This window comes from Anopheles marshallii, chromosome 3, assembly GCF_943734725.1.
Source record: "Anopheles marshallii chromosome 3, idAnoMarsDA_429_01, whole genome shotgun sequence".
Classification (NCBI taxonomy): Eukaryota; Metazoa; Arthropoda; class Insecta; order Diptera; family Culicidae; genus Anopheles; species Anopheles marshallii.
In genome coordinates, this window is record NC_071327.1 from 47125147 (window position 1) to 47151215 (window position 26069).

General features: G+C 42.3%; 3 protein-coding genes and 4 non-coding genes across 7 annotated transcripts; 4 read left to right on the forward strand and 3 right to left on the reverse strand.

Annotated features, from left to right (window-relative positions):
• Positions 1-454: 454 nt before the first annotated feature.
• Positions 455-526, forward strand: Trnam-cau (transfer RNA methionine (anticodon CAU)). Its single transcript has one exon. It is a non-coding gene; the product is annotated as a tRNA-Met (tRNA).
• A 620-nt stretch (positions 527-1146) lies between these two features.
• Trnam-cau (transfer RNA methionine (anticodon CAU)) lies at positions 1147-1218 on the forward strand. The gene has a single exon. It is a non-coding gene; the product is annotated as a tRNA-Met (tRNA).
• Positions 1219-2454: 1236 nt separating this feature from the next.
• Trnan-guu (transfer RNA asparagine (anticodon GUU)) lies at positions 2455-2528 on the forward strand. Its single transcript has one exon. It is a non-coding gene; the product is annotated as a tRNA-Asn (tRNA).
• A 608-nt stretch (positions 2529-3136) lies between these two features.
• Positions 3137-3210, reverse strand: Trnan-guu (transfer RNA asparagine (anticodon GUU)). The gene has a single exon. It is a non-coding gene; the product is annotated as a tRNA-Asn (tRNA).
• A 1456-nt stretch (positions 3211-4666) lies between these two features.
• On the reverse strand, positions 4667-21382 carry LOC128712703 (intermembrane lipid transfer protein Vps13). The gene is made up of 23 exons (XM_053807590.1): positions 21283-21382; positions 18260-19504; positions 17911-18169; positions 17585-17836; positions 16666-17438; positions 16213-16586; positions 15827-16145; positions 14958-15070; positions 14095-14868; positions 13896-14016; positions 13390-13443; positions 12991-13170; positions 10781-12924; positions 10366-10698; positions 10162-10289; positions 10009-10096; positions 9173-9223; positions 8478-8543; positions 6343-7884; positions 5735-6267; positions 5235-5657; positions 4979-5117; positions 4667-4888 (listed from the first exon to the last, which is right to left on the reverse strand). The coding sequence occupies exons 1-23, from the start codon at positions 21380-21382 to the stop codon at positions 4667-4669; spliced, it is 10233 nt and encodes a 3410-aa protein (XP_053663565.1).
• A 2368-nt stretch (positions 21383-23750) lies between these two features.
• Positions 23751-24373, reverse strand: LOC128713410 (LDLR chaperone boca). The gene is made up of 2 exons (XM_053808270.1): positions 24218-24373; positions 23751-24140 (listed from the first exon to the last, which is right to left on the reverse strand). The coding sequence occupies exons 1-2, from the start codon at positions 24371-24373 to the stop codon at positions 23751-23753; spliced, it is 546 nt and encodes a 181-aa protein (XP_053664245.1).
• Positions 24374-25066: 693 nt separating this feature from the next.
• Positions 25067-25817, forward strand: LOC128711969 (ribulose-phosphate 3-epimerase). The gene is made up of 2 exons (XM_053806860.1): positions 25067-25255; positions 25320-25817. Exons 1-2 carry the CDS (start codon positions 25067-25069, stop codon positions 25815-25817), a joined length of 687 nt encoding a protein of 228 aa, XP_053662835.1.
• Positions 25818-26069: the final 252 nt, after the last annotated feature.

Consider the following 26069-nt stretch of genomic DNA (forward strand, 5'->3'; position numbering starts at 1 on the left):
GATTCTTTTTGATTATTTGTGCGTCCTTTCGAATTTCCCTGGTTTCACTTAACAACGGCGCCGTATCATTGTATTGAACGACGTTAGGAGGTGTTTGGAAAATTCTGCCCCTCTTTTGGTGCCTCATGTGTGGTGTTAATGTTGTGTCTTGCATACCACACATGAGGCATATCATAGCCTTATGACAATTCGCCAAGTCGGTAGAAAAAAAACAGAAAATGTGTGGTTTTGAAGAAAAACTAATAATTTGTTAGCAATTTAACTACTTTTAAGTAACCAGAAATATGTATCTGGTTAGTTTTTCATAAAGTTAACGAAAGAACCCGAATGGAACGAAATGTACCGAATAAGCACTGTTTGTTAGCTATGCTTGAAAAACATCGCAGTGAAAGGATTCAATTATAATTTCAAGAAAAAAGTTTATATGTTGCATTTTAGTCCACATTGGCCGACAAGCAGAGTGGCGCAGTGGAAGCGTGCTGGGCCCATAACCCAGAGGTCCGTAGATCGAAACTACGTTCTGCTATCCAGAGATTTTTTTCTTTTCTTTCAGGAGAATTGTCTTGAAAGATGTATTTGTTTCTTGAAGTTAAATAGTTTTTGCAGTAGCCTCATAGTCTTATTTTCGCTAACGTTACTTTTCAATTATGTTTTACTACTAATTTGAAATATTTATGCCTAACATTTTTTAATATTCTCTTTCTCTCTATGCTCCGACTTTGCACAGCGATTGTTACAAAAACTTAGGGATCATTAATTGAAGAGCATTTATAGAGCATTGAAGAGTAAAAGAATTGAAGTACAATATATTTGCCAGTTTCAAATGTACCCTTTCCGGGTAAAAGTTTTCTAGAAACATACACAATGTGGATGACTGATGCTTTTTCTCATCCAAAAATGTGTAATATTTTTTAAATGTTTTATTAAAATCAATATTTTATTATCTGTTCTACACTTGTCACGCTTTGAAAACACTGGTTTGCGTGACTAGCAGCCGTTCACCCTATTGCACACAACTTTGCTAAAATATTGCTTGCATGAAATTGTCTCAACCAGCATATGCTTGAAAAACATCGCACAAAACGCGTTGAATTGTGCTTTGCGGGTGTAGCTTTTATTTTACTTTTTGCACCCTTTGTTTCGACGAGCAGAGTGGCGCAGTGGAAGCGTGCTGGGCCCATAACCCAGAGGTCCGTAGATCGAAACTACGTTCTGCTATCCGATACTTCTTTTTTTCTTGTCTTCTCTAATAGCCTCATTTTCAGTGACATTATTCGCTATCGTCTTCTCTCCATATCTATCACTCCTCATACATTTTTGTTTGCTAGATTAAAAACTAAAGAATAAAGGTCAGCCGCATACCGGTTAATCGATTTCCATGGATAACAGGCCCTTCAGCTTTGTACGTTCCAGAATTGGACATGAAGATGCTAAAATAATTCATATATTTTTAATACTAGGAGTTATGTTTTATTTACGATATGGAACATTTTCCAGGGAGTATAACTAGATAAACTCTTTATAGAAAACTCTCAATCAACTGTCAAGTCACACTATTCTAATAGCTGTCATTTTTTAGCTCACGGATATAATCCGCCCACCCGCCCGGTTAATCAGGTCCCGCATAAACGACATTCTACTGTATCTCAAAACTATTATTTTGCCTTTGTGTAATATAGTTTTGAACACGCTCTAGTATAGAAGTCGACATTCTCAGCTCCTTCAAACGTTCTCCTGTATCGAAAGGTTGGACTCTAACACGATACTGGTGTTTGTGAACATGGCCATATATATGAAACAGTCCCCAAAGCTGGTAGGCTGTTACCACCAAATCAATATTACTTGGCAAACCGATTAATAAGTGTCTGGAGGGGTATTGGTGGGTGTTCACTCATCACTAAAAATTCATATGAATTACTGTTTTCAGTGTTATTCAAATCAGATTCACTGTCATTACGAAATTCGAAAGTGTAAATGGATTACACTGCAACAAATTAAGCACTTCTTACCGAAACATTATTACTGCTGTGAATTGTTTTACGAAATCATCATGTGATTTATATTACTTATCTTAAAATTTCTCCTCTAGATTATTCTAACCATAAATTATCAATATACGAATCGCCACATTTTCCTATCTGTTAGAGAATCAAGCAAGGGCAAATGCACAGTCATAAAAATTGACGAAATTATAAAACTTTTCTGTGAGATATTAAGCAAAAATTACAAAACTGTCTATAAAATACATTCATTAAAACTATGTATTTGAAATGGAAGAAATAAGGAGGGTTAAAATAATTGAGTACACGTTTACCATGAACAAGACTTCAAACATGATCGAAAACGATAAGCAGCTGGTCTGCAACTAGTTGCATCGGAAACTGTTTGTGCCGTTCATTAAGCAAAGAGCAGTATCAAATTGTGTACGTACTTTGGGCCCGGCTAGTCAAGTTCGCCTTCGTGGCGCAATCGGTTAGCGCGTTCGGCTGTTAACCGAAAGGTTGGTGGTTCGAGTCCACCCGGGGGCGGCGAAGTTTTTTATTTGAAGACCTGCTTGCTCTCCAACTAGATCCTGCTGTGTACTACCGATATTTATGATGTATGATGAAACAATAATAATAATACGTGCTCCTCTCTCTCTCTCTCTATCTGTTGTTAGAACTGTGATAGGTGTTGTTGATTGAGATTCTGATTTCTGTTCAAAGAACTTTTGTAAGTGATTGCGAAAATGCTCATCCACTTTATAAAGTTTTGTTTATTCTTATCTTTCTTCTTTTTTCCTGACACATTTTAATTCTTAAAGCTCCGATTTCAAATTACGATTCACTAAAAATAGTAAGAGCATACAATTTGAATTGAAAAAGCACTGTTTCTATGCGATTAACACTTAAGTGAAATGAAGAAAGGAGTACGCATGGCTTGCTAATTGGTGTGTTTAATTATAGGAAACGTGCATAATTAAAAGAAGCATTTTGTTTAGTTGGTGGAGTGTACGTTCAATATGCATCGTATCACATCACAAATGCAATCACACACAAAACCGTCACAGTTCCACCATGCACATAGCACACAGCTTCTTTTCTCTTCTTGAGATCCCTTCTCACTGTCTCTCATCATACAACAAAAAAAGTTTCTGCGCCCCCGGGTGGACTCGAACCACCAACCTTTCGGTTAACAGCCGAACGCGCTAACCGATTGCGCCACGAAGGCGACGTGCTGAAAGGCCGTTTACACCAATACAGATGCTTTTCACGCAAACTACGATTAACGATATTCAGATTGGTTACAAATTTCTCTCGAATTTTTTTTTTGCATGTATCGATACAAAAAAGGAGCATCGTTAAAATGGAGATGTTTTCATTACTGATTTGTTAATATCCGGTAAGAACGTACCGTAAAGATGTAAATGTGAAATTATTTACATGTTTAGTGGTTTCAATACCAATCAACATTTAAATCCTTCGCGATCTCTACACCAGTCGTGTCAAATTGCTGAATACATACTTTTCCTGGTAATACTGAACCATCGACGCACATTGCTCCACTCCAATTCCACTGTCCCGTACTGTGAAATTCAGTTACATCGATCGTTTTCAATACCACTTTTATGAACATTACAGCTTTGACAAAATGATAGTCTTTAGTAATTACACTACTAAATTGCATTATTCCCATTTTTCCCAACACCAATTTGGCTAACCAAATAAGTTCGACACTGACGCATCGCCAAAAACGAACACTTTTACAAGAACGAATATGATACATTCCCGGATTCAATTGTACTTCAGCGTCACGTAGTTAACAGAATTCGAAGACACGTGAGTAATATTAGTTCGTATTATTTTACAATACTGAACTATGCCACTTTCTCTTCATCCGACGAGGCAAAACCGCTGAGACAAAAAACAATCATCGTTCCACTACCTACAACTCGACTTATTTAACATCCCCAGAAGAAACAGTTACAAATCATTACACCATTACCAATGATCAAATGTCACTTATCATAGTTTTAGCACTACCGATGTACTCGATTGTATACCTTGAATCTCTTTCTATTGAAATTAGCTACTTTACTAAATCTGAACTAACTAAGTTTCTTTCCTTAGGCGAAATTAATTCTCGTATCGTACAAGTTGTTTACTAACATTTATGAATATGTATCACGCTCTCTCTTGTCATAGTTCACTCATTTATTCACAAATAAATGTTTGTATATTATACTTGGTTCCCGATATATTGTTTCTTTGTTATACATGAAAAGGCCAATAGAGATAAGGTAACAAAATATGCATGAAAGTACATAAATATACATAACAATATCGATATCGATCGATTGTACTGCCGCCCCTATAGCGCGCTTAGCGACAACACAACATTCCGTAGACTTTTAAAAAGCGTTGTAATAGAAGTAAATATATGTTTGTACTTTAGATTGATTTTGCTTGTTTTTTCTCTTCCACTCGTAGCATTACATAACTGTTAAACTCTAGTTTGTTAACTGATCGATGTATAGAAAAAAACAGTTAATCACTTCCGACAAGAAAATGAGAGTAAAAATAGTTAGCTATAGCGGAATTAAATTACGCAATTTGCAGCAGATTTATTTTTCGACGCTATTTGTGTTTGTAATCGTTTTTTGTATCCTTCCATGATTAACACTCCACTAAGTATGTTGCTGAACCTTCGCCAACAATTGTTGCATTTCTTCAGCGAGTCTAGCTCGTCTGGCTGCGACCGATATGAGGAGAATCTTTTTGGTAGGTCCTGATGAACCGAACATTTTTTTCAATGTTTTCTTTCCATCGCGATTGTGTAACAGCAGCTCGACGCCATCGTTCAAAGTGGAGATGCTCATGACTTCAGTCCATTTGTGTGTCCACTCGGACTGGTGAGAATAGAACAAAACAATTCATGTTATAATCATTTAAACATTTCGGTACAGATTGCGTGGACAAAATCAATTCTAGAAGCATACCTGCCATCCACCAAACATTTCACTTTTTGTAGCATAGATAATGCGACTGTCCGTCAGGACGACGACGTCCTTTTTGTCAATGATCACCTCGTAATAAGCGTACGCGTCCGTGGCAGCAAACTTCCCTTTATCAACTTCCCTGGAAGCACAGAATAGCGAAATATAAAGCAAACATACACGCCACCATCACTCATAAACCAAAGCACCACTGCAGCTGCATACTTTCAACATCCAACATAAAGCTGTTCTGGCTTACCTTAACAGTTTACAACCTTCCGCTTCTTTTCGATTGTACGGTCGCACAATACCATCCTTGTGCAGGTATCGTGGAGGTCGCAGACGAATAGCCTCATCAGACAACTCTGTAGCGCGCTTAACGGCATCGAAACTACCGCTAGCGAAATCCGTCACACCGGCGATTGGACGGGCCACTAGACCAACGGCACCTTTGCCCAGACCCTTAAAGAATCCTTCCACGCCTTCCTCTTTGGCGCCGCTGATCGGTTTGGTAAACACACCCGTGACACCATCGAACACACCCATCACCAGCCCCTTGCCACTGCGAGCTATCCCCTCCTGCAGACTGGCCGGTTTTTTGTTCATCGCATCGCGACGCTTCTTCTGGAAGTCATCATCGAACGTCAATGCAGCCAAGCCTTTGCCCATGGCACCGGTTATTCTGTAAATGGGGAATACGGATTAAATTCAAAGTATCCCTATATCGTGCTCATACCAGTCTGCACAATAAATACGTACTTCGAAACGGCTCCGGCCGCACCACCAACCGTATGACCGAATAAGGACTTTACCCCCAGAACTAAACCTTCGGCGAACTCTCCCGGACCCTGTATGGCACCCTGGAACGGTTCGTAGAACAGATCTTCCACACCTTTGGTAAACCCAACCACTAAGCCGTACGGATTCCCGATCACGTCCAGCCCAAGTACCAACACGTACAGCTGCTTTACCGCCTGTCCGCTATAGTGCGCAACACACTCTGAAACCAGCTGTCGTTGGGTTAAGAATTGATATTCACGTTCGAAGAAGGCCAACCGAAACACGACATCGTTGATGTCGGTCAGCGTCACACCAACGCCCTGCAGAATCGTCGACAAGATTCCTGGCAGAGCCTTCGATTCGGAACCAGCCATGGAGAAGCTGACGTGAATTTTGAGCGGCCCCAGGTGAAGATTGTCGTAGAAGTTCTTTACTTCCTGCTGCGATTGGATGGCTACGTGTGCGTGAAGTGGTTGTGTTTGAAGCTTCAGATCCTCGGCAAATAATCGTTTCTGTACGAGAAAGAGGGAAGAACAACACACTTCATTCGAAACTCGCTATTTAGCGGACAACATAGGGAATCTTACCGCTTCTGTTTCGGTGATCTCACTGCTGATCATTTCACAGATTTCATTTATAAACAGCAGATCCACCTTCACGTGGAACTCTTGAATCAGGACGCGTAGATACTTAAACTGTTTAATGTTTGAATGTGGAATGATACGCTGTACCATGCTCATTTCGACAAACGGCTTAAATTCAGTCGTTGCCGCTACACTCTTCGGTGGCGGTACTGGTGCCAGCACAACGGGGAATATACAATCCACCAGCTGATTGTCGATCTGAATTCGGTTAATCTTCGCGTGGAACTGTAGCTGATGGCTGGACGATTTGATTTCTACCCATAGCCCCGGATAGAACGTACGCTTGATCGACCGCTCAGTCGATTTGTGAATGATCATGTTCTGGAAGTCGATTTGTTGGCGCGATTCACTGTCCAGCACGTAACGTTTGTTTGCCACCGTTCCTACCTCCTGATCGCGCAGGTACTGCTGATACTGATTCTCCATGTTAATCGTTTCCTGGATCTTCATCTGGCGGAACCGACCGGACCGTTTACGTTCCTCCCAAATCACCCCGGAGCTGGCGATACCGATGTACATCAGGTCAGTCGGTTTAGCATTGTTCACCAGCGATAGCCCGACCCCGTGTATTTCCAACTTCACTTCCTGCGTCACCTGGTCAAGCCGGCTAGCACTGTGCACTCCGTACGCGATGTTGCAGTTGTCCGTTATGAGCAGCACGCGTTGAGTGCCGTTCAGAAACGATACCCAATAGATGACGCTATCCGTTGGCGATTTAAACTCACTGATACCGTCCCGTCGCAGATCATTCTCGATCGGTTGCGCCTTCGATCCACTTTCCCACACAATCTTGCGTTCTCCGGCAGGATCTATCCACGTATGGAGTACTTTTTGCGATGGCATCAATATTTTCCCGTTTACATCGCCCTTTTCCTTGAATGCGAATGGTTCGCACGTGTGGTTCATTAGTAGTGCCGGTGCATCGCCGGGATAGTAACCAGTGAAGGTGATGTAAATTGCACCCTCGGTAACGTGAACGTCCACGTTAATACCCCCGTATCGGTTGCGCAACTGTAGCAGCGTGCACTGCACCTCGGTGTATTTGAACGGTGCCGTCACTTCGGGCCGATCGCAGCTCTTCACTTTCAGCATACGATTGTCCTCCGTTTTCGGCCACAGCGGGACACATTCGTTGACACCCACCTTTGTCCACGGATCGCCTGGCCGAAGATACTCTTGCACTTCGACATCAAAGTTTGCCCGATTAATCAGCACAAAGTACGGCATGAAGACAATCTGCTTCGTGAGCGAATTGTGCGTCAGGGTGTTATTCACTCCAATCTGGTACGTCATGTTATTAGCCTGGCACAACACTACGCCACTAGAACCGGCCACATCCAACGAAAATTTATCGCTCCATTCGCCGGTGTCCACCCGAATGGCTGCCTTCTTCTTGCCAAAGAATACCTTTTCGCGGAACGAAAACAATATTGGTCCCTCGTATTCTGGTGGATGGTAGAGAATATTGGTATTCTCGTCATTTGCCTAGAGCGGGATGACAAAAAAATAACTGATGAATGTAGTTCGGCACTCGTACGCTTATAGTTTAACATAAACAAACACCCTTAGCATACCGTTTACGGTACTGAGTGGCAACAAAGTAACATCAACGTAAACATCGACACTAAACACGAGAAACAAAAAAGTTAATAAAGGAAAGTGCTCTAGCGATGCATGCATTCAACGATTCCCTCCAGATTGCAGTGAACGAGTAGAATTACAACACAAAATATACACAGCCGTATTTCCTTCCCTCCACAAAAAAATGGGACCAATTTAGATACATAAGTCTTTTTTATGAATTAAGATTTGACCAAAGGAATGCACACTTAATTATCAATTTCTCACTGATGTTAACCGCCACCGTTCAACATTCACCTAACAATTTCGTGCCTTACTAAGTCTTGTTTCCAATGGGGCGTGCTCCATAACATGGACATGGCGACAAATTAGCTATTTACTGTTGAGCCTCTAATGCTTGTTCGACTGTTATTAGCAACGTACACATCATGATTGAAATGCTCTTTTGAAGATGATTGTGCTTTCTAATGTAGAAAATAAAACACAATAACACCTACTTCTTCCTTGGACACACAACTGTTTAATAATTTCCAAAGCATCGGACACATATACTTCGATGGAAGCTGCAAGCAATCGTAAGTGGTTTGTAAAGTAGTATTATTTAAGCGTTCAATAGTATGGTAAATACTTTTCGGCGAAATAATACCTGAAAAATTAAAGTACAGTACAAAGAGTACAAATGACACCGGGAAGCTAACAGTCTAGAAAAGCTCAAGAGGAATATTCAACACGCGGGAAAAAGGTGCAAAAAACCTAAACAGCTAAAGCATAGAAATTGGGCGAAATTCCACTATAGAAACAACTAATGCTACATTGCTTACAGCTTTTAAACCAAGCAGTACAATTTATACACTCGTCAACACACATTTTTCAAACGTTAATGAAGCAATGTATCAGTCCGGTCGCTTTCGATTCCATGACGCGATTAGAATTTGTACAATAAGTAAACACGACAATTAAACCTTTCCCGATTCCTTGTATCTGTAATCCGATTATAGCTTTCTTTTTAGAACGAGAACGACCCATTAACACAATAAGAAGGGGATAATAACATTAAAAACGTTGGTAAACAAACAATAACAAAACAAGAGCAAGATGTTGATATGCAAAAAGCTATCCTATACCACGGAGCAGTAAAAGATTGTGAAGAGAAAACGTATTTAAGTAATGATTTGAAGCAGAATGAAGATACCTTGTAATTAGTTTTACCGGCTAACTCTTTCTTCTCCGTTTTGCTGGATTTCTGTATCGACGCGAAGACACACATACATACACATATACAGACATTGGCGAACGATAATTTGTTTTCGTACATTTCGACACATTTTCGACAACATCGACCAGCATCGACGGGGGTATTCGTGGGACAGGCGAAGGTTTTGTAATTGAAACATCACCAAGCACAGGCGCCGAGGCCACATAACACAGGCAATAGGGTGAAATGTTTCAAACGAGCACGCACATGGAAACGGAATTCGAACGGATACGGACAAGTAACAGTAAAGTTGAGATGAAACGAAACAGAAATGAACGTGAACATGTTTACCATTTACCGCGAAAATGTTTGAAGAAATAGAAACAGAGCGATTGTGAATAAGATATCGTAGTATATATAAAAAACCTCGTGACGATAGCAAAAGGATTAAAAGAAAACCATGAATAGAAAACCATGAAAAATAGAAAACTTTGATTTGAAAGGAAAAACAACTTGATATGTCAACTTAGCAAATCTCTCGTGAATGTTTTGTCGTGTTATGAAGTAAGTTTGTTGTAGTGGATTGTAATTGTTTCTAAATTGATAAAATAATGCATAATTGCATAAAACGAATAAACTGGTAACCATTTGCATAACGTGTGCATGTAGTACCATATAGCAACCTTGAATATTGAAATATTGTGTTTAAGCTTTTACAACAACGTACCCTAGCAAATACAAAACTGACGAATAGAGTTCTTTGGTGCATAGAAATAATAAAATTGTACAGTTAAAGATTTCAACAGACATAGTGCTCGGTCACAGTATCTTACCCGATAGCTCAGCATTAGTCCTGTTTTGTTTAGCATCCAGAATGGACAGTACACGATCAAGGTTAAACCATCCGCACGATTTTCATACCTAAAATTCGGACAGAAAGTGATTTCAATGTTCGTAGTTGCTAATATTTTGCCATAAAAACTTACTTTACTCCGAGTTGCAATGACATAACCTCCACGGAATCGTATGCGTTGAATGTCCACACGCCAAATTCTGGAGGTTGAGCAGGTATATCCGTTGTGCACGACCAATCTTTATCCAGATAGTCAACAAGCTAAAAGCAGAGTAGCATTTTAATTAAAAAAAAATACCACAATTCTGAACTGTAATGTCTAGGATGAAAAACTCACTCTTGCCACAATGTACGAAGTTTCTGTTGCAGATCGGGCAGACGTTTTGACAGTCGGCAGATGCAATAATTCTCCTGGTCGAAGCAATTTTTCTCCATAATCCAAATAATCTTCTCCTGCGACGGTCGAAGCGTTCGAAAGGCTTTCGTTGCTGGTCACCAAGCCAGTATCCAATTCGCGACGGACGGAGCACCCGGCAACAGAAATGGTAAGCCCGATTGGCAATGCGTTTCGCAGCATAAACGGTGGCCGTAGGTGAATTTCGTAGCATGCACTTAACATTGTATGGTTAGATGATATCATGTAAAACACGTCCTGACGTTGCCGAACAGCCTACAAAGTGAGTAAAGGAAAAAAATCAATAAAACGTACTCTCAAAATTATGAACCACGGGGTGTGTGGTTATATTACTTACATTTATATAAAACGGTTCGAATGTTTTTATGGGATCACACTGGAGTGCCTTCATTAGCTCGAAACTGTTGGGCGATTCTTTCCAACTGATTCCTTGTGCTGAGGAGTGGTAGCCTTTTATCGAAAAGTGCAACTCCCTGGAGTCGTTGTACAGGTAGTACAGTGGTACATTTAAATAACCACCCGCACGCACCTCGCCGATAAGATACTTTTCATGGTCGATATACTGAAACACATCTATTGGGACGGTAAAGTGATTGTACACCTGCACAATGCTACGAAGCACCAGCACTGTACAACCGTGTTCGATTTTCACCTCCGAAATGATTCCCCATGCTTCTTGGCCTGTGTTGCGAAACAGCGGGAAGTATCGTTTGTCGGATTTATACACCGGCAGCGTCAGTTCTTTATCCGTATCCCCTACAATCACCTTTACAAACATACGCTTGCTAGTGTCGTTATCGTCCAGCACTGTGAGGATTGTACTTCTTTCGGAGCTGTGCTGTTTCGGTTGCAATTGTAATCGTCCGTTTGGCATTACAATGCAATTGCTTACCGACTGTTCTTCATCTACCGAATGTTCGAACGCAATCAGATCGTCCAGATTCGTTGAGCTGAGATGGGAACGGTGTATGTTGAAATCACTAGCAGCCAAATTCACCTTCACATCCTGACCGGTATCATTGCGCACAACATATGGGGCTTGTATTTCTGATTTGATTATTCCGTCCCGTTTTATAGCCTCAGAAAAGGCTTTGCCGAGATTCTGCACTACGTCTAGACATGTTTTAGTGACCGTCATTTCCAGACTGTCCCTTGAAGCGATATGAATCCGGGTAGTCGGTTCTCGTGACCGATCTTCGTGGTGATCCACTTCCAAATCAAACGTCAGCTCCCAAGGAATATTTGTGATCTGCCCGTTCGGTTGTTCCATTACGTTTGGCTCAATAACGTACTCCCAAAGAGCGAGTGCCTGGTTGTAGTACGACATGCTCAACCGCAGAGAGCTATTTATCTTCATTTCCGAACTCCAGTTAGCAACCGATCCTTCCAAACTAGTGTTGATGTATAGCATCGGAATCGTGTTCGTACCTAGCCCAGTTTCAACAATCAGCGAGATACACGGTATGTCGATCATGCACTTTTCTTCTTTGATCTCGATGGTTCGCATTGATTCCAAGCTCAACGCGTCTTCCGCCATTTCCGGTTGGATGAACCAATATTGATCTGGATCGAACTCTTTCACATGCCACAATTGCTCATAATCGGACGCCGTTGCGGATTCGTTGAATTTCGACTGCTCCTTAGCGGTTAGCGTTTGCAGAGCATTGTTCATCAGTTCGATCACCGCCGGTGACACTGAGAGTTCAATCTCAGTAGAGTTGATGCTTAGATGCAGACCTAGCCCTTCGGGTGTCGAACCGTTTAAGCTAATCGAACACGGTCGAACAACGTAATGTTTCGTGGAGTTCCGGCGTTCGGGATTAAATTCGGCATAGTACAAACAGAGATCCTTCAGCTCTCCCTTGATGATTTGCCGCTCTCCAATCAGCCGAACATTCAGTGCAATTTCGTTGTTCAGAATCAGCGCATAACAATTGATGTCATCCATCTTTTCCACCAAAATAATGTCCGGTTGCTCGATCTTCAAAATAAGTGTAATTTGTCCGGCCTCCTGCTGTTGATTGGCAGCGCCAGCGGATGTACTAGCACGCCGTGAGCGCTCTGTTTGCTCCACTTCTGCTGCTTGTAGTGACTTTTGCTCGGCCAGTTCTTCTGGCTGCAGGAATTGCTGCAACTTCAACAGGAAGTCGACCGATAAGATCAAATTAAAGCTGGACACCTTCACGTCCGCAAACATATCACTTTCCTTCATGTTGAAGGTGATGTTTATCATGGATCGTAAAGGCGATACCATCGATGATTCTGGTTCCTCTTCGTTTTGCTTCCCGCTGGACATATCCAACGACGTATCTTGTGATCGACGCTCCATTAATCTGGTGAGCATGTTTTCACGATTTGGTCGAATGTCGTCAAGCCGTATATCACAAAGTACTATTGCTGTGTTTAAACTACCGTCCGTAAGCTTTCTGCCCTGCAGCGATAAATAAAACACTTCGAAACCGGCTAGACCCTCTCCAGGAGCTGAAAATGGAATAGTACCAATGAGTAACAGTAATGCGTTGTATTGACTATCTTAGCTTGCTGTACCGGTGAAAAGTTTAATGTTGATACTGTCCACTTGAAAACTAAATTTAAGAAACGTGTCAACTTTGGCCGTTTCCTTCTCCTTGTCCGAAGATTTGTTTTCTGCCGTCTTCAATTGCATCACATCCACACCGAATGGTTTGGCCGTTGCTTTCTTGGCCACTGTCGACCAATTAGATTTCCCTGTAGTGAGTAAAATTATACGATATCAGTAACATACAAATCAACATTGCCAGCATTCGAACAAACTAACATTTTGTATACACATTTTGTTTAGCTAAATTTTGGAATTTACGACTAATTCGAGATCAGGGAAGACATGAACCAGATTGAGATTTTTACAATAAAGCAATGCCAATATTAGGAAGTATACAAAACATAAACAGTATTCACATAGCTTACCATCAGGCGACAGATTTACTTCAGCAGTTGTAGTAACCGTGTTATTGTAGCACACTATTTATATCGTTTAGCAGGCCGTACCGTGATAGAAATTCATTTACAGTTTCACATTCACACGACAGCAACAAACAGAAAGCATAGATGCAATATACAACACGTTAATGGCATAGATAATTACACAATTGCAACGTAATAATGCATAAGCAAAAAAAGCGAACATAGAAAAAAGAGAAGAAAAGAAAGCAATATGATAAAGGATAAATAAATATAATCCTGGTTTAGCGACAATGAATGATATGCTGTTTCAAACAAACCATGCTAAAATAAATGGTAAAATCAAGACAATGCATAGCGAAAATTACTAGGCACAGGTACAAAACAAACGGAGCGTAGTATTTTATAATGTTCTAGGCAATTCTCAAACAAAATAGCTGTCTTGTTCAAATGTAATTAAGTTTTTACTGAACAAGCCAGAAAACAATATCGTTCAACAACAGTCAACTTACCTTGTGGACTAGTGGGTGATTTTTCAACTTTTGCAGGCTTTTTAAACTCATTCTGGCCCTCCGTCATATTTTTGGACAGGATCTGCATTATTACACTATAATCGGTGGCGATGAAATTCAGCTGTAAGAAAACAAACAAGCACAACTGTTATTTGATCTGCACATACGGTCCCAAAAGCATACCAAATCGACCACATACCTCAACAGCCTTCAAACGACCTGAAATGTCCATATCTGGATGATCGCGATACCAACCAGAAGATAGATTACGCTTCATGATCAACGTAAAGCTAGTTGGACTGAGGACGGCTCCCTGATCCGGTACGAGCCCGTAGCACACATCTTCTGAGCCGTACCGCGAAAACGATTCCGCACTAGATTCCGCATGGGAAACCTCCACCTTCGCTAGCTTCATATCCTTCAGCTCTATTTTCATCTCATCAATCACAGCAGGACCGTGCTGATTCTCAGTTGGAATATCACGGAAATTATTAGTAATGCTTAGATGACCGAAATCCATTGCGACCGCTTTTAAACTCCTCGAGTCAACCGGTATGATAATAATCGGAGCCTTCACCTTAATATTAAGCTTCATGCGAGTAGCCTGCGTGTATGCTTCGACAACGTTGTTCTTTGCTGCTTCGGCTGCAGCAGCACTTGCGTCTTTAATGCGTTGTTGGGCAGCCTGGAAATTGTCCAAAAACGCCAGCACGGATGTAACAAACCAGTTCAGGAACACAATTCGTGCACATCCCATCACCACTTCGATTCGCATGTTATCGGAGTTGTAGTCCGATGTAGCGTCAAGATCGAACAAAATCACCTGCACCTGCAGCGCATCATCGCCAATGATGGACACTATCTTGCTGTGTATTGTGTCGGGATTAGTGTCGGTAAGAACTATGTCCTCTAACCGTAGCTTTATTTCTGTGTACGAGCTCTTCATAATTACGCTACTGGTGAGATTTTTTACCTGAAACGGAGTAAAATCAGAACATTTATGCATCACCACCAACCGGAAACAAAAGATTCACAGTGTATTTTAATACAACTCATATTCACCTCCAGAACGGCCAACGATCTTTTATCGTTTTGCAACTCCACCGTGACATCCTCCAGCTTTGCTACCACCCTGACCTTGATGCTATCTACAATTGATCGACGTTTACGAGAAACTAGTGTCAGTATAATATCCCCAAACAGTAATGACCAAAAACAAGAATGTTGAAATATGTTGTGATCAGTTGTATACATATCAATGTAGAGATGTTGTGTCGTGTCCGTGAAGGTTTGAGCAGGGCGTTGTTGTAGCCAGATGGTGTGATTGTTGTTACATATCGTGTAAAACATCACACAATACACACAGACACACAATGCACAGGAAACCGTTAATAGTGAGGCATGCATGCGTTGAGCGTCGAACGGAAGGAATGGAGTCAAGCACCGTTGTCAGGATTGGATTGTTTCAGTGCATCAGTATGATCGATATTCACAACACATCACATCAACAGAAACCGAAACAGTAGCAATTATATAAAAAGAAAAGAAAAGAAAACACATAAAATAAAACTGTCTACCGCACTACAATGCACAAGTTCAAGTTTTGGTTAGAGAAAATATAAAAATCATTTATGATATTATGAAAGGATCCATGCTTCGAATTTTTTTTTTTGCTTTTAACTACGCATAAAGACACTAATATTGACTCAAACGTAAATTTTACGAACGTTACTTGACCCGTTATAACAATGTTACACGCAACTGACTATGTACGCAACACATGTTGATCAACAGTAAATCTACGTTTGGTACAAAGTACATTTGCTAATTTTCAAAGCAAGCAATTTGAAATCGATTCAATCGATCCTACAGAACCGTTTATGAACATGATGTTAATCGAAGCAAAATCTAACATTGTACCTCTTTTTTACCTTTGTTGGAACTGGTAGTAACAACACCATCATCCTCCAATATCGTCGGTAATCTTTCGCGAGCCGCATTCAACAATGCGGTCGCGGCACTTTCTTCTTCGTGTATCGTGGCAAAATGATCTTTCGGCTGCTGTCCGTTTGAGTCCGATTCTTGCTTCTTTGCCACCGCTTCCATCCGTACCTGAAAATCGTTGCCAAGCTGGATCAACTCATTGAGAGCGTCCTCGTGCAGCAGCAACAGCAGGGTAGAGAAATCGATAGCCACCTCTTGTTCTACCGATTCATACTTCGTCGCGAACTCGGGACTATTTTTCTTACACTAGATGAATAAAAATGGATAGGATTAGATTGCCGAATTCGGATGACAATTCTCACGCACTGCTTACATTGTTATAGTTTACGATGAAAAGATAGTCGTCGTTGTTATCGTACTTTGGCGTTTGAATGACATTCAACACACGTTCCTGCTCGTTGCGCCAACGGAACTGGTCCAACGTTACTGCGCCAAGCTTCAGAGCAACCTTCAGATCGTACGTTCTTTGCACCATCGTCATTTCCAGTTGCTTTACCTTGAAGGCAATTATTTTCCGCTGATTCGTACCAACAGAAGTGTAGGGCATGCTGAAGGCAACACTTTTCTGCGGTTGAAAATTATGCTCCACAGGTGACTGCGAAAATTCTTCAGTTGGTGTAGCAAACACATCGGACGAGCTGCTACCGGTTCCACCGCCGTTCATTTTGTAAATCGTTAGCGAACATTCTGACAATCAACCGACATACGAAGAAAAAGTTTTGATCAGTACTAATGTGTGATGCCCCCCTACCCTACATTATCTTACCGTGCAGCTCGAATTTTATTTCCATATCGGTAAATTGCACGACATCGCCATCGACTGCATCGGTCGGATTGAGTGCATCGGGCGAACGATGAATTTTTGGTAATTTCACCTGCTTTTCATCTAGATATTTCAGCAGGGACAAACTGGAACTGAACACATTCGAATCCTTTGCGATCGGAGCTGGTTGTATTTTTTCGTCACTCTCGGGTAATGGAATGCTGCTCACAATCGACAACACCTCCAGCACACGTTGCTCAGTGACGCAAATATTGACCGACGGGAGTACACCGAATATTTTGCATTTCGGGAGCCGCGGATCGTCATCGATGACGCAGAGATGTGCCGAAATTCGGAACGATGTTGGCTCCAACAGATGCATTTCCGTTACAGTGTTCACCCGTAGCGTACCCTGCCAATCCTCGTCGAATGTGGCCACGATCGCTTGAACGTCGCGTACCTCTAGCACAAACTTATCGTAACTTTGGCGAATGATTTCCGACAATATTTCTTCCTGTCCGACACCTTCACCGTGCATCGTGTGTACATCTCTTTGGTTGATTGGCCGTGGTTCGGTTTGGACTAAAAGTTTACCCAAGCTGAGCACTAATACCGATTCACGGCTCGAGAATAGGCCACCATGAGGTACAATGATGTAACTGGGCATAATATCAATGTTCAGTTCCAGGCGAGGATGTTTTGCAATAGCGTACTGTAACCCAGTCGCGGAACGTTCTTTAATGTTAACCAACTTTTCGGCCGCTGCATCAGTTAACCTGCAAGTTAAAACATGTTTTAGTGAAGTTATGTATTGATCTTAAAATTTTTTAACTAGTTTAATTATTTTAAAACAATTCACTTTACTAAAAATAAATGTAAGACTTCAGATCGTTCGATCATTCTGATCACCGTAACAACTTACTGAGAAATTGTTGCCGTGCGCGGTGTTTGAAAAACTTTTGTCAGTTGAATTATGGTTTCAGCGTCATACACGATCTGTAGCGGTCTGGAAGTGACCACGACTCGCTGATCGCATAGCTTATCCTCTGGATTTGTTTCGAAAGACACGTCCAACAGTGTCTTGGATCCCTCGAGTTGGGATTTCACCATGATGGGAAGTATCTCACCTTGTCGCAGGCCCGAAATAGAAAGTTCCTGCATACCAAGTGATGCTCTGAAAGTAAAATAAATACAAAACGTTTATATTATTCCTTGTCAGTATAGAGGTCGTCGCACAATGCTGCTTACTTCATAGCGGCCGCTGATGGGCGTTGTTCCACACCACAGATAACATTCTTCAACTCCAGCAACATCACACGGTTCAGAACGGTTTCCTTATCGGATAGTTCCGATTTGATCGAAACTTCCAACGAGTTCAACTCGAACTCCAATATCTGAGCCACATAATGCTCCGGTAGCTCAGTAGGTGCGTCATTCTCCTGGTACCCGATGGCTTGGAAAAGTTTTGCCTTTTCAGCCGGTGTCATTGCCGCTTCAAACTGTTTCTCTGCAAAACAATGATCAACGATGTATCATGTTAATGGGGATTAGACGTGTCTTATTGAATATAATGTTTCCGCCCACACATAATACATACTGATGTCAGCGCCAGCAGAATCTTCCTCTTTTTTGGCTCCTCCACCCCACCAAGAACTAAACCATCCGGCCGACTTTTGCTCCTCCGCTTGGCGCTTGCCTTCCTTTTCCACCTCCAATGCTACCTTCTGCCGTATGACGACGATGTTGTGAAGATCGAGTATTTTCTCGTACTCCTCGCTACGGCTCACGATCTCCGGTGTTACTTTCTTCGCCGTCAGTTGCTGCCGGTACGCTTCTTCGTATCGTCGCAAATTTTGACGGTGTCGTATCATATTTTCCCACGACCAGTTCCGTCTGCGGCGACGCACTTCCGTCTCCAAGATGCAGGTATACGCAAAGTGCCACCATTCCTTGAAGTTGCCCTTGTAGCCGAATCCGTATGGTCGGTACTTCCGGTACGGCATAGCACGCATCATCCGCCCGAATGCTTCCACCAGTTGCATGGTGTTTTGAAACTGTACTCGTGTAATACCGATCGCAAGCGTTTCCATGCAGAGCTTTAATTTGATTTTAGGCGACGTGAATGGTGATTCGCCCAGCTCGGGATTTGGTGTCATTTCGAGACACGCGCCGGAACTGATCGGTCCAAAAATATAGTGATAATCGACTGGTTGTCGCGTTTTCGATGCAATCGACGCTTCGAACAGGGCTCGGTACTCGGACGGATCAGAATTCTGAAACAGTTGAGTGTTGCAGTTCATGTACACCGAAAGCATCTCCAGCTGGGCCATCTTGTATATCTTCGTCACCGATTCCGACACCAACGTTTGCACCCAGTTCTCGTCCGTTGTGTGCACGCTCAGATTGCTCAATGTCACACCGAACGCGAACGGATGCCCGGTGGTAGTCGTATCTTCGTACCGAATATGTATGTCCGATATTTTGATCTGCACATTGTTCACGATCTGGGTGGTCAGCTTTTCCGCAAACGATTTGTCCGCCACCGGACCAACCTTCTCCTTGTCTTCCTCGTTTTTCTTCGCCTGCTCAATGCGGACCAGCTCAGCTTTTTTCGCTTCGAATGCATTTCGCTGCTCCTTTTCCTCGCTGTACCGAACGTCGGTATTAGGCACGGCCAACACATACAGCTTATCTACGATCGCTTCCACTGGTGCACTGTAAAGATTTTTCCAGGGAATCTTCAACACCAGCTTTCCCAGATGTCCGTACAAAGTCGTCACAGGCAAATCGAGCTCTTTGAGAGCACTTTGCTTCAAAATAAGATTGTTGAGCACGACATCACCTAAAAAAGATGAGAAAAAACACGAAGATGAAAATGTGTGACCAAAGAACGGGTTTTGCTAGAATAAAAAAAAAAATGCACCAGCCTCACCCACATCCCGAGTTTTTTTTTTTTACCTCTCTTTGTGGTTGGTTAGGAATTCAATCATTTTAAAAGTAAACATTAGGCAACTTCATTTTGGAAGGGGATTTTAATCCACCGTGTGTCTATTTATATAATATTGAATCACACAGCAGTGACCATTTATTACACCGTCTGGTTTGTGCATTGTTCGTTATAAAATGACGTCAGCATCAGGTGCTGTACAACAACAACAGCACCGAGCTTTATCCAGTATTATCATCAGACATCAAACTCTAAGAACTTGATTTTTGCTGTACATATCTGTATCAAATACGTCAACAATAAAAAGCTAAATTAACGCATATTTAGATAACGGTATAAAATTAATCTTATCACGCTCAGCTCTTACAAAAGTGACCGTGCAGGAAAATTAAGAATGACACGTGTATTTACTCTTGACCATATGGATGATGAAGAATGGATTATCGGCTACATAAAAATCGGTTCGATCCAAATGGTTAGATTGCAGCTTATCATTTTCAATAGCAAAAGACTGGAAGACAATTATTCATAATACGGCCGCGTATGAAGCACACTGCCTTAAATGTTAGAATCGTTTGAAATCCTTATCACATTGTTTAATTAGAATGGTCCTTAGTTGTTAGAATATTGGCTTCCATCACTTGATTCAAATGTTCATGTGGATCATTTAGACATTCGAAAGCGTACCTTTTGGTAACAATGCTTAAACAAACTAATTTTTTGTACGTATCATTACCAACAATAGTTAGTTAGCAAAATGGGCTTGCCTGTTACTACTAAATGCAATAAAACAATCATTTTGGTATACTTTAAGCAGTATAAGCAGCGCTCAAGAAAATTTTCAATGTATTATCCATCGAAAACTGTATGACATCTAAACTAGATAATGTGGAGCTTATATTGATGATTATTAAGAATCGAATCACATCTGCTGGGTGCATCTGATTCAGGTTCATAAATCTGAATGAACGACTCTGAATCTTTGAATATTCATGACCCGCAAAAGATTCATAAATCCTCAAAGATTCATGTTTGTATTCCATTATCAATTGACTTTAGTATGTTTTTTTCTGTTTCGATTTGTTATTAAATTTTAAAAATTGAAAAACCTCTAACAAATTTCGATAATATACATAATACCCCACATGATGCTAGTCATCCCATAGTTTAAAGCCGTATAAGGATTCATCATCTTAACCGGAGTATATATCAACGACCCCAAATAACTATCACTTTCATTTACGCCGAAGCCGTACAGATGTCCATCCCAGGCAATGATCCCTTACGTTCGCAGCTACGACCGAACCGAACGAAGGAGCTAATCGATTTTTCATATTTTTCACTCAAAAAAGGAACAAAAATAAAACTTAAACACACTAACATAATCAAGCGGGCAAGAATATAAACAAGCCATGCTAATCACGTCCCCATCCCTTCCACGCCACGATATGCACGTTCAGCTAGACGGCGGGCTTGGCTGTGAACAGATGATTGTAGCAACCGTAGGAAAAAAAAATGTGCGAAGAAAACAACCCCCAAAGATGTCAGTGTCATTTGATGACATTGCAGAGTTGAGAGCGGTTTATGTACGGCGCAGCATACCCATCTGCATTCGTTTTCCCATTGATGATGATAGTGCCCCCCATCCATCATTCACGCCCCAGTGCACTTACCTCCCCAGATGCCAATTTTCAGCTGCTTCTTGTCCAAGTTCTCGACGTACTCACCGACGAATCGGTTCAGCACGTCGGCGACAATGCTTTCGAACACCATTTTGCTTTCGACGTTACTACGGACTACAATTTTCGCTAGTAGTGTTTCTATTTTTGAGTGTACAACACTACCCTACATGTTGTACCCGGTTTCCGACGTATTTTACGCATCAGAAACGTACACCCGCCATTAAAATGCGACGCACACAACACTCCGTTTTCCAATCGAGTCGTATTTCACGGCTTCCTACACTGTTATCATCCACGGTGTGTGTGGATGGTAAAACGAAACGTGAACCAGTATGTGCCACCGCTATCTCCGGTGGATGTGCAGAAAGGGGGACGGAAGGGCTCGAAGAGAGAGCGAAGCAATGGCTGAACGCACAAACAAGTATTTGTCACCGTTTGTCTAACTATTCTTCTATGAATGCTGCACACCGCTCAGCGATGACATCACTTGGCTCTTACCACACCAACACCACCACTTCGACTGCCTTGCTGCACCTTTTACCGTTCTGGCTAAATTTTCCACAATCTGCTCTCGCCTGCTACGATGGGGTTACGCGGGTTTTCCTTGGCCCACCGTGATGTTTTCCTTTGTTCCACTGCAAAGATGATGATGCGTGTGCGTGTGGTGAACGACAATGGGGAGAAGGCGACCCGGAGCAGTGCCCGTTTGACCCTTGCCCCCTTGTATCTCTTAATTGCTATCGAAATCAAAGGAGAATGGGAGAAGCGGTGGAGTGTGTCACTGCACTATCTGTTACGGATTTTACACAGAAAAACGCACTCGCCACGGTGCGCGCTTCCTCACTGTGCATGTAATTCTGGCATTTTGTTTTCGCTACAGTGACAGCTTCTGCCCAAGGAACAATTTTTACCCCGCCACTTCCAGTTTCATTGCGTTTCACACCGGCTGTCTGCACATACTGAGCGGCTCTTGGTAAGATGTTATACCTATCCCTTTCGTACAATGTACTGCTTGTTGCACCTTCTCGCTCTTCTGAGACTACGTTTTTTGCCGCTGTGATGAACACATTTGCAGTTGTTAAAGGCGGCGACGAAGATAAGTGCGCGTGTGAACTATTAAGATTAACCTAGGACATCGGTTTGAAGTGGTAAGTAAATCAAATATAATCGATCATCGATCAATCAATCATTGCAACAGCATTCTACCGGCGTATTTTGACGGTAACGGAGTGAAAGATTTGCACACTGTTTTGCTATATTAAAACTGCTTAACATAGGAAAGTGTTGCTAAATGTTGCTACAACTAGTGTAGGGTCAAGTAGCTCATTTTAATAAGCTGAGCGAACCGCTCGTGTACAACAAGGCCAGTATTGAGCGCGTGGTAGCTCGAAGCTCAAACAAGCACTTGAACGCGTCGAGCCCATTGGCGAGAAACGCTTAAACAAGCACTTTGAAATTTGTGCGAATGAGCGGGTTGAACGCCAAACTAACTTTCATTCAATTTTATTGCGTTTTTAATGGCGCGGTCGGTGGTTTATTGGCGTCGTTCTTCACACAACCGGACCGAGACAAAATCCTATCTGGATCGTTCCTCCGTAGCTAGGAGCGGTCGTTTGAGCACTGAGCTTCTTAGTTTTCTGCTTTGAGCGCTTTGAACTCGCTCTGTTAGTTGAGCTGAGCTCACGACCCAACACTACCTACAACCCATGACGTCTTATTGGAGACATCCTGGTAATAGCATCATTTAGCTCCACTTTCCTAAATTCTCCCTGAGCAAGGAGCAGAAATTATGCACGTGGCTATTGCAGGAAAGCAATAGCTATTCGCCTATGGCATCCGCTTAAAAGAGCAGTGAAAAGTGTGTGTGTGAGTATGCGGTATAAAAAGAAATAAAATCTCAATTTGATGCACTAGAAAATGTGCATCAAATAATATAAAAATACAAGCGTGTTTTTATTCACATCCCAAAATAGCTGTGGTGGATCGTTTCCAGGCACCCGCACGGTTCCTTCCCCGTTTCTTTCACACCCTCTGGATGGGCCGGACAATCTTGCTGTACGGTCGATTTTTCGGCCCAAAACGGCCAATCCTTCGCTTCGGAACTGCTCCCTGGGAATTTCGGAGAAACCGAACTTCCCCGAAACGTGAACGAGCGCCATTTGTTGATAAACGGCTCGACCAATCAGCGGCGGCATTTTTGTAAACAAACGCATGTGCTTTTTGTTCTTTTTCCACGTCGATGTGTCACCCGTCGTTTGACAGCTACCTTGGTTAGGGTGCCGTCACTATTTGTTTACGGCTGAATGCGTTGAAATGCAAAGGGCAATAGTTGCAACAGCTTCCAGTTCGCAACACATTTCATGCAAATTTATTTTCAGTCTTTCCGAAAATCAAAAGAATTCAATTTTTATAGAGTTCATCGTATCTTCGCGCTCAAAATGCGGCTGCTCACTGTTGTTTCACAGCTCATCCCGGTTGGACTTGCCTTTGTACTCTTTGTTTTCTATAGACACGTGCAGGCAGCGTTCCTGTTCGACCAGAAAGTCCTTTGCCTCCCATGCTTGGGCGCCGTCTTTAAACATGAAAATCGCCCGATTATCGTCGATCAGGTAACGTTCGGCCTGTATGTGATTGTTCCACAAGCTCGTCTGCCAGAGTTTGGTAATTTCTTCCGTTTCTTCCCGCGTTGGATTGCCGTTAACCGACACGAAAGTCATCAGCGTGCGGCCTTTCTTCGATAGTTTCAGGATGTTTTCGGGATTCGTCGAATCTACGCTGGCCATGTCGATGGACGGCGGTGGTCGCAAATGTTCTGGCAGTTCGTCCGGCTCGAGTGGATCATCATCTTCCTGCGATCAAACAAAAGGCAGGTTAATATTTCTTCTCTTCCGCCACAACGATCGTTTCTCAACCGCTAGAAGCGAACCTCCCATTGCTCCAACAAGCGTTCCATATCAGCGTCGTTGAAGTCACGTATGTCCTTTTTGGCCCATGATGGTTTTTCTTTCTCTTCAAACTTTTTTGCATCGGTACAGCTGTTTATCAGAATGCACAGTGCAACAAACACGAGCAATTTCTTCATTTTGGGAAGGAAAAGTGCCGATTACTGCGGTTCGTTGCCGGAATGTAAGCAAACGCAGCTCTTTTGCTTTGATTGAGGTGACGTATGCGAGTTGACGTTTGGGTGGAATCACAGTAGAAGCCCGGTGTTGTAATGACCGCATTGCATTCGTACGTAGCCAAACATCGGTGGACGTAACTAAAGGTGGAATTAGTTAAAACTGTTCCTTGGCGCATATTTTTAAGACAAGACTGAAAAGAATTAAATCGAGTAAATTAAGTACGAATTGTTGCTACAAACCTGTTTTTCAATACTGTAGCGTGAGACCATCTTCACTTCGAGTCATTTGTTTGCGTTCTTCCATTGCTGTCAAACGGCCCAGGGTTGTATTTTGCACGTAAAGCGAGTTTTGCTTTATTTTAAAAATAGTTGGCGCAGTTGATAGCTATTCAAAATAAAAGTGCGATAGGACACATTTCTGCTCAGCAATATGCCATAGTTAATTCTAATCGAGTTTTGTATCCATCCGGTAAAGTTGGCCTTTGAAGAAAACAGATACAATGCCAATACTTTTCTTCCCCGTACGCTTGTTCCAGCCACTATAATGGCACGTTGTTTGACCTTGCAGCGATAACGGACCACAAGTCACTTGCAAGATCGGCACGCGTCAAGCAGCTCGCTTTTGGTTACATTGGCAAGGAAACTTTCACTAAAATGGCTCCACTAAGTGCACGCATTGGTCCTTCCATTCTTAATGCAGATCTTTCTCAACTGCACGAGGAATCCCAAAAGTTGCTCGAGAATGGTGCGGATTATCTGCATCTAGACGTGATGGATGGCACGTTCGTACCGAATCTCACCTTTGGCCATCCCGTAGTCAAGTGTTTGCGGAACAAAATCAAGGTGATTTACAAACGTTCGTTGTTGTTGAGAGCAGTAAAGAAGTAAACCAGGTCCTTATTCGTAGGATGCATTCTTCGAAACACATATGATGGTGCAGAATCCCCAGCAATGGATCGAACCGATGGCTGATGCCGGCGTCCAGCAGTACACGTTTCACATCGAACCGGTCCTCGACACGGTACCGGACGTCTGTAGGAAGGTGCGTGAGGCTGGCATGAAGGTTGGTTTAGCCATCAAGCCGGGAACGGCGGTAGAAATGGTTCAGCAGTACATCGATGCCGCGGACATGGTGCTGGTCATGACGGTGGAGCCCGGTTTCGGTGGACAGAAGTTTATGGCCGACATGATGCCAAAGGTGCAGTGGTTGAGGGAACATTACCCTTCGCTGGATATCGAGGTGGATGGAGGCGTAGGACTCGGTACGATCGAACAGTGTTCGAAGGCGGGCGCTAACATGATCGTTGCCGGTACCGCGATCATTCGGGCCGACGACCAGGCGGCGGTTATACGTGATTTGAGGAATTCGGTGCAAAGTGCAATTAGTCATGGAGCAAAATGTTGATACTGTTACAAAGCCAATGCGGGAAATATAATCATGAACGGTTCATTACACATTACTGTATCTTTGTTGTGTAGAATTAATATTTACGTTGATTACGCGTTTGAATAAGATATTTGAACCGAATTTCAGACTAAATTTCACAAAAAAAGAACATTAAAGGATCATACATCCTACGTGCGGAAAATGTGTTGCTTTATAGTGGAAAATTGCTACACATTCTACAGACCACGAACTATTTGTACCGTATTATGA

Excerpts from the sequence above, each read along its gene's own strand:
- LOC128712703 (XM_053807590.1), bottom strand. The coding sequence starts at position 21,382 with ATGGTGTTCGAAAGCATTGTCGCCGACGTGCTGAACCGATTCGTCGGT. Across the intron at positions 15,071-15,826 it reads TACTACCAGTTCCAACAAAG|TTTCTCGTAAACGTCGATCA; the intron begins GTAAAAAAGAGG and ends TACTGACACTAG. Across the intron at positions 13,171-13,389 it reads AGTAAATCTGTCGCCTGATG|GGAAATCTAATTGGTCGACA; the intron begins GTAAGCTATGTG and ends TACTCACTACAG.
- LOC128713410 (XM_053808270.1), bottom strand. The coding sequence starts at position 24,373 with ATGAAGAAATTGCTCGTGTTTGTTGCACTGTGCATTCTGATAAACAGC. Across the intron at positions 24,141-24,217 it reads GCTTGTTGGAGCAATGGGAG|GAAGATGATGATCCACTCGA; the intron begins GTTCGCTTCTAG and ends GTTTGATCGCAG.
- LOC128711969 (XM_053806860.1), top strand. The coding sequence starts at position 25,067 with ATGGCTCCACTAAGTGCACGCATTGGTCCTTCCATTCTTAATGCAGAT. Across the intron at positions 25,256-25,319 it reads GTTTGCGGAACAAAATCAAG|GATGCATTCTTCGAAACACA; the intron begins GTGATTTACAAA and ends CCTTATTCGTAG.